General features: G+C 41.3%; 1 protein-coding gene across 2 annotated transcripts in view; it reads right to left on the bottom strand.

Annotated features, from left to right (window-relative positions):
- Positions 1-12,395, bottom strand: part of ASCC3 (activating signal cointegrator 1 complex subunit 3) — a 199,323-nt gene that overhangs the window by 148,302 nt on the left and 38,626 nt on the right. For both annotated transcript variants that reach the window (XM_083433415.1, XM_083433414.1), the window contains exons 9-10: positions 5,491-5,691; positions 4,880-5,020 (exon numbers count right to left, since the gene is read on the bottom strand). In XM_083433415.1, the coding sequence (XP_083289541.1) occupies positions 4,880-5,020; positions 5,491-5,691 (342 nt within the window). The remainder of the gene's footprint in view (positions 1-4,879; positions 5,021-5,490; positions 5,692-12,395) is intronic.

Here is a 12,395-nt window from a genome sequence, read left to right as displayed (position 1 = left end):
ATTGACATCTGACAGAAGCTTTGTGAGAAGATGGGATGGGCAAGGGAGTAGATAGTCTTGTCGAGTTCTGCCTTAAATACTGGGGGAAGGATTCCCCATATGTGTTCCATGAGGATGAGGCATGCTAGGTCTGCTTGCACAATGGGACTTTCATGCAGTCCTCCCCCTCACCCCCTGAAATAGCCAATAGGAGGCCTGGAAGAACCTCCAGAACAGCATGAAGGGGGAGGAGAGAGGGGATCATTCTATCCGGCAAGCTGCAATGCTTGGACAGATGGCAGGTTCATAAGAGCACTGCTGAATGCCTCCCAAAATATACAATCAAGTGGGATGTAACACTTTATTCTGGGGCACATAAACCACTCTACTATAAAGATGAATCCATAAAGGGAGAACACAGTGTGAAATAAGGAAGACTTCAGATTATAAAAATGATTGCATATGAAAAGGATGTTCAGCTCCCTATGGAGAGCTAGACGTTTTTCCTAAGTATCTTCAGCCTCGAACACCACTTCCAACCTTTGGGTACATTGTGCTACATTTGAAAAAAGACACAGACATTTTTATATTTCCATTTGTAGTTCGTTTAAGGGGGGACAAGAATCTAATTTTAAATAGGGCATGCCTTTCTACCTTGTGAATAAAAGAAATTACTTTCAGCATAGCTGTGCCACTGAGAAATGCTGCAAGAGATTTATCAGCAAAGGAACAAGGCTTCCTCTTTATTAGCAATAGCTTCTTGATGTATTCTGGTATTGCTACAGGTCCCTGCCCAAATGTCGATCAAAGGCAAATATTCTGATCCCGAAGCTCTGTGGGTGGGCAAAACGCTCGGCATTAGTTTTTTTTCTCCACCTGGTTATGATGGAAGAAAATACAAGTATTATAACAACTGCTTTTTCTTTTCAGATGTAACATTTTTAATGGGGAACTTTTCTTGGTAATGTCGGGGTCTTCAGAGGACCTTCTGTGATTCCAGCTGCTCCTATTTGTGTTCAAAAGCCATTATTCCAAAAGGTCTCATTTGTAAAAAAAAAGAAAAGCTGGTCTTAAAAACAGCAAACAATAAGAAACCAGGCTACCCCAGTTGTACTGTCCTCACTTATGACAGTGCAGAGTTGTGATGCTGATGTGCGTAATAGCTTTTTGGTGTGTGTGTGTGTGTGTGAGAGAGAGAGAGAGAGAGAGAGAGAGAGAGAGAGAGAGAATATGTGTGGTATATGTCTATAGTATTTTAATTAAAACAGACCTTTAATACTAGAAAAGGATACCCACAGACGCCATAAAGTGTCTGTTCGGCGTACCACCCAGCTATGAAGGCTGCAAATCAGTGGTACTGGGCTTCTCTCTTTCATTCCGCCATTAAAAAAAAAAGTAGGTTTTTTTGTGTGTGTGTTTTTTTACTGCCAGGTGGTAGGTAGAAAAGGGGTGAGGAATCACAGAGTATGAATTAAAGAAGAGGTGAGCCATGGGAGGATACACATATCTGGCTCCATCTCGTGTAGCATTTAAGAACCAATGGCCCTTTAAAAATTGCAAGTGAAGCAGCACTCATCAGAAGAAGGAATGTCAGAGTGAGCAGAACAGCAGCTGGGCAGCCAACAACCTGAGTAATTAGCAATTCCAAATGGAGACTATACTGACTGAAAATACAGAGATTTTGTCACACATGCTTAATAACAAAAAGTAAAATAAATAATAAAATTATTATAATCACAATTATTCTATTTCCAGAAGTGAAGCTGTTTCAGTTTAAGTTATAATACATTTGTTAGACTTTGAAGTGCCACAAAAATACTCTTAGTGTTCCATTATATACTAGCAGGGAGTGCCCAGCCCTGCATAGTATTCTTAAAAACAGAAAATATTGTAATTTTTAAGTGAGTAGTGCACTTTGTGAGTTTGAACCAATCACGTCAAAAATCAGGTAAAATCAAGAGCCACCTTTTGGTCTGCCATCTTGGTTCAAAATGGCACCTGATACTCAAACATTATGGGAAACTGCTCTGCACACCTGTGGAAGCCCTCATGTCAAGTTTGGCGATGATATCCCTAGAGGCAGATAAGCCTATGCCAAAAAACAGGCCAAACAAAAAGGGGAGCTGTGCCAAAAACTGTTCTCTCTGACAAAGGCAGGAAGAAACCTTGGAACTGAGGAATTCTAGCCCTTCCCCACACACTTTTGCTTACCTAAAAGCTGGTTGTCGCCCTCCCCTTGAAGGGAAAAACTGCATTGTTCCCTCTCCTGTCAGGATCATTTGCCACTGGACAGAACAGCCATCATAGCTGAAGTGTCTGAAGTCCATCAGCGGACAAACCCATCAGGGTGCTAATCCATACAGCTCAAAAAGTCCTGATATCATTTGCCACCCTCAGGGCTACTTGCTCTGTTCAGCTGTGACACGTCCGTTGTCTGCTTCACTTCTTTCTACTGCACTGTCATCACAAAAGCAATCCATCTACTAATCTTTGAAATGGCAATCTGCTTGCCCCCTCCAAGCTATTTCCCCATTCCAGAAAAGCAACACTGCACGCATAACTGGAGAAGTGCCCACTTCACTGAAATATTAGCTTACATAAACAAGTTGTATTTTCACAAAGTAATAAACCAGTTATATGTAGGAGTTGTGCTACCGACTCTCATTATGGATTTATTAACGTCTCTGTCTCAGAGTTTCCAACATTACCTAACATAATAAACCACATCAACATCTGTCTCACAAGTGTGCTTACCACAAATCTGGTTAAAATAGACATTAATGCTGCTCAGATCTTTACAGAAAACCTCTATAAAGGAGCTTCAGGAAACTAATTCGCCCACGCCACCTTTTCTAGTATGTGGGGAGACAATATGTAGGCAGACAGTCCCTGCTGGGTTCTGCTGTGCACAAAGAACTGTGAGTGAACAGAGGCAGCCACATTGATTTAAAGTGTCTGTTCACCATAATAGATTTTTGTGCACCCACATATCCACTGCATGTGGCACTTTTCCAGTTACTGGAATTGGGCTCTTCTTGCTTATCCAGAGCTCTGTGTGCTCATCCCAGCCCCTACATCTGAGCCTAGAGTTTCTGGTTTAGGGCTAGAAATCAGAGCTGGGGTAAAAAAAGATAAGAGACACTTAAGTGCTTCAAATACACAGTCCGTTGCAACAATCCTTACAAAACTCCTTTAGCTAGGTCAGTATTAAATCCCTATATTGCGTATGGAGTCTGGGTGGGTAGGTTGTCGACAACGTGTGTGTTTAATTTGTGCGATTTCAGCTGGCCAGCTGCCAAACATGTAAAGCTGGGACTGAGCAAGTTAACTATATGCAAGTTGTAAGTTGACCTGTACACAAATAGTTAGATAACAATTCAGTATCTGTTTGAAGGAAAGAAACAGAAAGGCTGCAGAGAGATAAGAACAGGGTATACATAACAGCACAGTGCCCCTTATGACTGACATGACTGACATCACCCAAATAAACTGGCCCACACCTTAAAATCAGTTTCTGCTCTCTGTCCTGTCACTGATTAAAAACTCAGGTGATACTTAGGGTCTTCTCAGAGATGGTGCCACAGTTTTGCAAAACCCTCTTTGGTGAAATCTAACAAGCTCTCTCCTGTCTCACTTTCAGCCAGAGTGCTAAGATGATGGTGATGATGATGATGATTTAGACATGCTTTCAGCATGAACTCTTGGACATCCCATGAAGCTCAGTGTTGAAAGATTCAGTACTTTTTCACACAGCACATAGCTCAACTATGGGATTCACCACTACAAGAGGCAGTAATGGTCGCCAACTGGAATGGCTTTAAACGAGGATCAGACAAATTCACGAAGGATAATTAATGGATATAAACAGCTCTCAATGGCTACTAGCCACAAATGGCTGCCGCCCTGGTTGGAAGCAGCATGCTTCTGAACATCAGTTGCTAGGGAACACAAATGGGGAGCCTGTACTCAGGTCCTGCCTGTGAGTTTCCTGTAGGTATTTGGTTGAGAACTATGAGAAAAGCAAGCCGGACTACGTGGGCCTTTGGCTTGATCCATCAGGGCTCTTCTTATGCTTACACAGAAGCTGAAAGCTCCATTTGTGTATCACTAGATCCATTCGCTTCTCTCTCAGATCTGCAAGCGGTAAGAGCACCAATACTGGTGCCATGGCATAAAACAGTTTTTCAGAGTCATCCAAGAGATGCTTGGGCCATTTGGAAGTTCATATGGAGTTGGTTTCCCAATAAAAGTATCAGTAAATAAGAACAAGTTTCACTGGATGACATTTCTTCATCACTACTGTTTATGCCTTGCCATTTGAAAGCATGCATACAGTGGAGTGGCGTGTGTGATCTCTGCTCATGCAAGGCACTGGTGAAACGCAAAAAGCTTGACTAGCACTATGCATGGACTTCCTTTTTTCTTTTTTATAAATTTTATTTTCCAATTTTGGAATTTTCCCCCCAGAGACATACAAATACAAAACCTCCCAATAAACATATATATTTTGACTCCACCCCTTTTGCAGTTTCTTATCATTTTTAATACTGCGTTTCCTACGTTATTCGATTTATTAGCTATTCCCTGATTTTTCTTTAATGTTGCATTTAACTTCTTGCTTTACGTTAATCCTGCTAACGAGCTTAAATGTATACAAAAACTTTTCAGATATTCCACAAATGTTTCCCTCTATGCATGGACTTTCAAGGCAGCTTAGAATGTTTCCCGCCATCTTCTGCAGCAGGTAGCATTGCAGAAAAGCTAACCTGATGGCACCAAGTTTGAAAAATCACTGCTTTAATTCATGAATCAAGAATATTTCATTGTTTTGTTAAAGCACATTTATACATTACTGCTTGCTTGCATCCATCAATATATTTATGTTTGTCATGTAGCATACCTGGGTTCGTAGAATCTCACTTTTCGACAACTGCATATCACCAGTCAGCTCTTTCACTGTGATGCCTAGTGGCTCCAGCCGCTTACTGAAGTAATTTGTCATCTCAGCTGCCAATGCCTTCATAGGAGCCACATAAACAATCTGTACCAAAAAGGACACCAGTTTGATAAATGAGCAAAGTGTACAAGACTGTTGGTTTTGCAGCAACTGATACAAATCACAATTTATTGTGAAATATTATACCTAGCACTTACAGCAACGGGGGAAAAACTTAATAGTGGTATATGGAAAGTGGTTATCGGTGCTGGATAAGTGTGCAGCTTTTTAAAAGACAATAGATTTTGTTTACACGGGCTTATCATTTTGAAAATTGGTTCTGCATCAAAGCTAAATATATTTTCAAAGCTTTTCACATGGGTAATAAGATTTTCAGAACAGAAAAAGGAATTACATAACAGAGATGAAGTAAATCAACAGGCTCCATCTCCGTGTGACTTGGGGAAAACACAATGTCCTTGAAAACTTCTTGAATCCCTATAAATGTGCACAACTCTATAATGGGCTTTATCTTACAAGTTATAAAGCTGTCCTGCAGTTCATTAAATTCCTACCTTAAACTCGTCCTTTTTGATGACTCCTTGCTGAACATGCTGACGGATTTCATGCAAAACTGTTAACATGGCAATGTTAGTCTTTCCAGCACCAGTGGGCGCACAGATTAGCATGTTTTCATTTGTATTGTAGGCAGTTTCAAAAACTATGGACTGGATTCGATTTAACCTTTTCATGCCCTTGAAAGCAAGTTGCCCAATCTGCAATAGAAGTCCAGAAAAGAAAAGAAGTATTCAACTAAATAATCAAAACAGTTGCTGTTGACAAGGACTAAAGTGTACAATTCTCTCTAACTTTAATATGTCCAGTTGATCATTATGAACTACACCAGGGTGGAGAACCAGTGGCCCTCTAAATGATACTGGGCTCCTGGCTCCCATCAGCCCCACCCAACAGCCAGGGATTATGAGAATTATATTATTTGTCCAACTTTTATTTATTTTGACTATTTATGTATTTCTTACCTGCAGTTGATTCTATTTGGTTTACATCAAGGTCAATAAATGCAATCAAGATAAAAAAGGTAAAAATAAACTATAAAAGCAGAAATTACTTTAATTGCTCGCTCGAATAAGTCTTCAGCTGTAGTCACAACAACATCTGGAGGGCCCCAGTTTCTATCCCTAGACTACATCACACCTAACATTCAACTAACTGAAAAGCATAGTTTCACATTTATCCATTCCCTTCTTCACTTTTTTGCTCCTCAGGTCCTCTTAGTTGTCATCACCTGCCAACTTTCTTTCCACTTCACTACTAAAAATAAACATTTCTCACAACTTTTTCCTTAGTCACACTTCGTCTCCTTTCAAGTTCAGCTAAGATTACAGTCTACCACTTTGACCAAATCAAACAGACCATTACTTACTTCCCCTCCCACTTTGCAATCAACTTTTTTCTTCTAACAGCATATATCTTGTGGCTTTGCACTCCTTGATATGGACTGATAACAGTTCATTTTAGGCAATTTATAAGCAAGTAACATTATAAGAATGCTATGCACAATGCTGGTTAGCCCATATCAATGGAATATGATTACTTACTATATTTCTACACCACCTTTCAACTAAGGATCATGGGATGGATTTCAATATAAAAACACAAAAAACACAAACCATAGTAACAAACAAAAACAATACCCCCCCCCCATTTAAAAGGCCACAGATTTTTTAAATTAGTCAAAGCCTGGGAGAAGAGGAAAGGTTTTTTCCCCGCTTTGAGGTTTTTTTCCTTTTCTTTTTTATTTTTTTCACATATTACTTTACAATACAGATGTACCAAAGCCAACACCATTTCCTCCCCATCCCCCCATACATTTACATTTCTATTTCCTCAATCCATCATATTATTCTTTTCTCCCTTCCACTTCCCTCCGCCCCCAACTCAATTTCTTACACATTATACAATTTACAATAATCTTTGCATTCTACAACCTTCTCAAATCATCTTCATATTCTTATTATCTTTCCTCACTAATTTTTCTTCCATCCAATACTTCATATTTTAATCTAGGCATATTAGGAAAGTTTTTGCCTGACACCTAAAAATATGTGACAAAGGCACCAGGCGAGCCTCCCTGGGGAGAGCATTCCACAAAGGGAGAGCCACCACAGAAGAGACACATTCACTTGTGTTGCCACTCTCTGGACCTCTTGTGGAGGAGGCACATGAAGAAGGGCCTCAGATTATTATTGCAGGGTCTGGGTCAGTTCATCTGGAGAGAGTTATTGAAGTCTTGAGATATTTAAGGCTTTATAGGTCAAAACAAGCACTTTAAATAGGACCTAGAACGATTTGGCAGCCAGTGCAGTCAGGCCAGGATTGGCATTATATGCCCAAACTGTCTTGCCCCGTTCAACAACCTGGCAGCCAACTTCTGCCCCAAACTGCCTTTAGAGGCAGCCCCATGTGTAACTTGTTGCAGTAAACTAACCTAGAGGTTAAAAGGTAAAGGTACCCCTGCCCGTACGGGTTGTGCGCCCATCTCACTCAAGAGGCCGGGGGCCAGCGCTGTCCGGAGGCACTTCCGAGTCACGTGGCCAGCATGACAAAGCTGCATCTGGCGAGCCAGCGCAGCACACGGAAATGCCGTTTACCTTCCCGCCAGTAAGCGGTCCCTATTTATCTACTTGCACCCAAGGGTGCTTTCGAACTGCTAGGTTGGCAGGCGCTGGGACCAAACGACGGGAGCGCACTCCGCCGGGGAGATTCGAACCGCCGACCTTTCAATCGGCAAGCCCTAGGCGCTGAGGCTTTTACCCACAGCGCCACCCGGGTCCCAACCTAGAGGTTACCAGAGGATAGATGGTAGAAGATAGGCTATCCCTGTCTAGATAGGACATAGCTGGACTAACAGTTGAAGCCAATGGAAGGCACTCCATGCCACCAAGGCCACTTGAGCCTCAAGTGAGAGCAGTGCATCCAGAAGTTGCCTCAAGTTGTGTTTGAAGCGGGTAGGGGGAACCTGTGGTCCTCCAGCTCTTGCTGGCATACAATTCCCATCATCCCTGGCAATGGATATGGGAGTTGGGACCAATCGCAACTGAGGTTCAGCAACCCACCACTGTCAGGAATGTATAGTAAGAGAAGCAAATGTTAAAAAGCAATTGAAATGATTACAGGGATCAAGCATTTTCTGTACAAATAACATCAGGACTTTTAAGTATACAGGGAGCAGAGAAAATGGAAATTATTATTTCATTTTATACAGTAAAACAAAAACAAAGCAGTTTTAAGATTTCCTCACAGGAATGCACAATAAACCTATGAAACCTACTATCACAGAATATTAACACATCACTTACGTCAATAGATTTTTATTTTATTTTTTAGGTAAAGGTAAAGGGACCCCTGACCATTAGGTCCAATCATGACCGACTCTGGGGTTGCGGCGCTCATCTCGCTTTATTGGCCGAGGGAGCCAGCATACAGCTTCCGGGTCATGTGGCCAGCATGACTAAGCCACTTCTGGCAAACCAGAGCAGCACACGGAAACGCCGTTTACCTTCCCATCGGAGCAGTACCTATTTATCTACTTGCACTTCAACGTGCTTTCGAACTGCTAGGTTGGCAGGAGCAGAGACCGAGCAACGGGAACGCACCCTGTCACGGGGATTCGAACCACCGATCTTCTGATCGGCAAGACTTAGGCTTTGTGGTTTAACCCACAAAGCCACCCATGCCCCATTTTTTTTAAAAAAATTTTTTTTTAATGAGCTGGTAAATTCATGAAGGACATATTCACGTAGTATATTCCTGACATTCAGATAACAGGGCACAGAGATGTGGGGCATGCAAGCTTTTCTGGCACATTAGGCTGGCCACAGATACCAGAGAGAATGTTGAACTAGGCAGATCATTTATTTCACCTAGCATAAGTATTCTACAGCTGCTGTGCAAGATTATGCGTGTTAATATATGCAATCTAAGTTTTTTAGTAATTTCATAATCATGCTAACTGGGGTCAGGCTTGGGAATGAAAAATGCGTCCCCTTTGTTTCTACAGCAGTTCTCAGAAAGTCGCCACGTGAAAAGTCAAAGTCATCTTAAGGTTTTCTATTCCAGGTGTGATCAATTCATAAGTGTAGAAGAAAAAGAGAAGGGCAGAAACATTTTCCAGGAGAAGAATCGCTACCGACATGCTTTGAAATTTTTTTTAAAAAATAATGGTTACAGCAGGCAGAGGAGGAAAAGTAGTAGGAGTGAGCGACGACAAATTTTTCAAGATGGTCTGGCAGTCTGTCAAGTCACTACTCCTAAAAGACGGCAGGAACAAGAAATCAAAGCCCAGAAAGAATGAAGCGATCTTGGAAAGCTCTTCAAACGTGTACTTCTAAGAGACGGTGGCATGAGGAAAGAGAAGGAACCACAATTTATGAAAACAACCTAAAGAATAGTCTGTTTGAGCAACACACCTTCAGGTGCAGATCACTGCTCAGGAACCCAAGGCTCTATTCTTGCCTGTTTGCAATTGATCAGTTTGCAGCAATGGGAAAATAGGCAAGGGTTAACCCTTTCACCACTCCCCCCCTGCAACCTTATCCCCTCCACCAGTTACTTTCCCTCACAATGCAATAAATGTATCTGGATGGCTACAGGAGCTGGAAGAGGTAAAAAGTAATGTTTAGTGGAAGTCCAGAAAATATTTCGCTTTTTCTGCTGCACCCCATTTAATTAGTCAGCCCCTTTGCAGCTGTTTCAAAAAGACCTGAATTGCCAAACTCAGATCTGACAAATGGGTATTTCTGATCTAGTTTTCTGTGTAAGAAAAGGCAGGGGTCACCATGCTGCACATGCAAAAAGCTGAAAGGTAAAAATGTTGTTATTCTTTTCCATTGTGAGGGATGAATATGTCTACTTATTTTTGAAATCTAACTATAACAGGAGCTATTTCTACTCCTTATGCCAAAGAATTCTACATCTCAGTTATAAAATTTCTTGTCTGTCCTGAACCAATTTACAGAGCAATTCTAACTACCGGAAGCCAGCAAAACTTACATTAGTGTAAGTTATCCCATTCCAAACGCTGTTCAGAAGCCTCTGAGAGGGCTACTGACACATAACCCAGCAGGTGACTATGGGCCTGACTGAGTTTTGAGACTTGAAGCCTAGGTCACATGACTGAGCTGAACAGGGAGTTGGAATAGACTTAAGCATTTGCTAGCCTCACACCTGGAATTTGCATATTTTAAAAGTTGGACATTAATCCGATTATGGCTTCCCTTTCTCAATGAAAACTTTCCCACTTGTCATGTATTCCCAAATTCATTGCTACTTATGACTCTTGCTTGATTTGATAAGAATTAATTGCTCTTGAACAACATGTTTACCTAACAAAATAATATAAACAAGCAAAATGGAGAAGAGAATTGAACTTTGCGATGGCTTTAATTTGCCTTGAAAATTATCATTGTTTTTTCCCTGGACAGCTTGACCATTTGGACTTTTATGACTAAATAAAAAGAATCGGGACAGTATAATTGTGCATTGATTAATGGGTATGATGCTGCCAGTTCTTATGAGTTGACTCTTTTAAAAGGTTTAGCAGCAGAATTCTAGATTGCTGTGTAACATCCACTTATTAAAATAGGTTTTGGGATGATGATTTATGGTTGTAAGATATTTTATCCCAGCTTGTATTTGTCCCTTCAAGTCACACTTTGAATATGAAATACAAAGGAGTGAATAGAACAGTATCTCACTGATACCTAGTTGCCAGCTAACTTGTAGTGGCACGTTAGGTTTGTGCCTCAAAGGGATTGGGTTTAAATCTAATATCCCTGGAGGTCACAGAATGCAATGAGCTCGCCTGTTTGTGGAGTTTATTGTTCCTCTACTCAGAGTTGCATTTGTTTTTACCATCCATTGATCTGCTGAAATGTTCTGAAAAAATCCAGAGTCAATCTATTCTTCAAAACTTGCCTCTAATGCTAAGAATTTCTTTGCTGGACCACAACAATATCCACCTATTCCAGAATTCTGCAGCTAAGAAGCAATTTAAACCTGGATCTCCTACAGTCAATCACATAATTGAGAGGACTTGATAATATATTAACCAACTCAAAAGCCCTGTGGTCCCATACATATTTCCTTTGAACAAGGTTCTGTGGGACCTTAATGTCAGCCATGAAGTGTCCAATAGCTGCTTATTTCCTTTATTCCACTGTTGATTCTGGCAGCAACATAACATCACATTTTCGATGAAAAGGCTCGGCTGGTGAGCAGTTGCACTTCTGGATCATGACAGGACACAGGAAAAGCCAATTAGCCACCTGCCAGCTAATCTTATGCCTACAGCCAACATTGTCAGGTCCTGTTATTGTAGATGAAAACAGTTCTGCTGTTTGTGTTATAAAAATAGTGATCCACCCTAGTTTCTCCTCTGTGCCACTGCAACAAGCAACAACACCCACTTGTTAGAAAAATCAAGTGGAGTACAGAGTGAAGATGGCAAATTAAAACCGGAATATAAAGAACAAATGCAAAACTATGTTTGGCCATGCAAACAAATTTAAAAATTCACCCACCCACGGTTGTCACTGTGACAAGACATGACCAAAGGCTTCTCTCAGCATCCCTGTCTCTCTCCTTCCTTAGATTTACACTAATAACCAAGCACTTGGATTGCAAAAACAAACCAGCAACAAAGAACTGGGGGATTAGTACAACTCTTCCTTTAAGATCAAACTACAGACGAATACATGTGCATCAGGACACATGAAGCAAACCACAAGTTCAGGTTCAGATTCTGGCTTGTTTCATCATAGGCACAGCAAGAGTGTGGGACCAGTGCCCTGGGGGTTCCACTCTTCATTCACATCAAACCAGTTTTGTTTTAACCTATAGTTTACTGGGAAATGCAAACTGGGCCACTGCTTTTATTTTTGCATGTTGCATTTTTGCATGTTGCATGTTTGCATGTTGCTGTATTCATGTTTCCCCGCTAAACAAAATTTACTTTCGTTCGGGAAGAAAATAAAGAACCCTGTGGTACCTTAGTTAACCAAGTTATGGAGGCATGAGCTTTCATTCGCCATATGTCTACAGTGGTAGCTTTGGTTACGAACTTAATTTGTTCCAGAGGTACGTTCTTAACCTGAGGTACCACTTTAGCTAATGGGGCCTCCTGCTGCCGCCGCTGTGCCACCACCACGCGATTTCTGTTCTCATCCTGAGGGAAAGTTCTTAACCCAAGGTACTAATTCTGGGTTAGCGGGGTCTGTAATCTGTAGTGTTTGTAACCCGAGGTGTTTGTAACCCGAGGGACCACTGTACTTCATCCCATGCACAAAGTAGACAGTGAAGGTGTTGAACACTGCTGTCACCCATGTTTGGGCAACGTTCAGAATAAACTGCAATGCATCGTAGATTAAGACTGCCTTTGAAGACATGTCAGAAGCTTCAA

This window comes from Podarcis tiliguerta (genome assembly GCF_965153285.1).
Source record: "Podarcis tiliguerta genome assembly, chromosome: 3".
In the NCBI taxonomy this organism is placed as follows: domain Eukaryota; kingdom Metazoa; phylum Chordata; class Lepidosauria; order Squamata; family Lacertidae; genus Podarcis; species Podarcis tiliguerta.
Note: the sequence above shows the minus strand (reverse complement) of the source record. Positions and strands in the feature narration are given on the sequence as shown.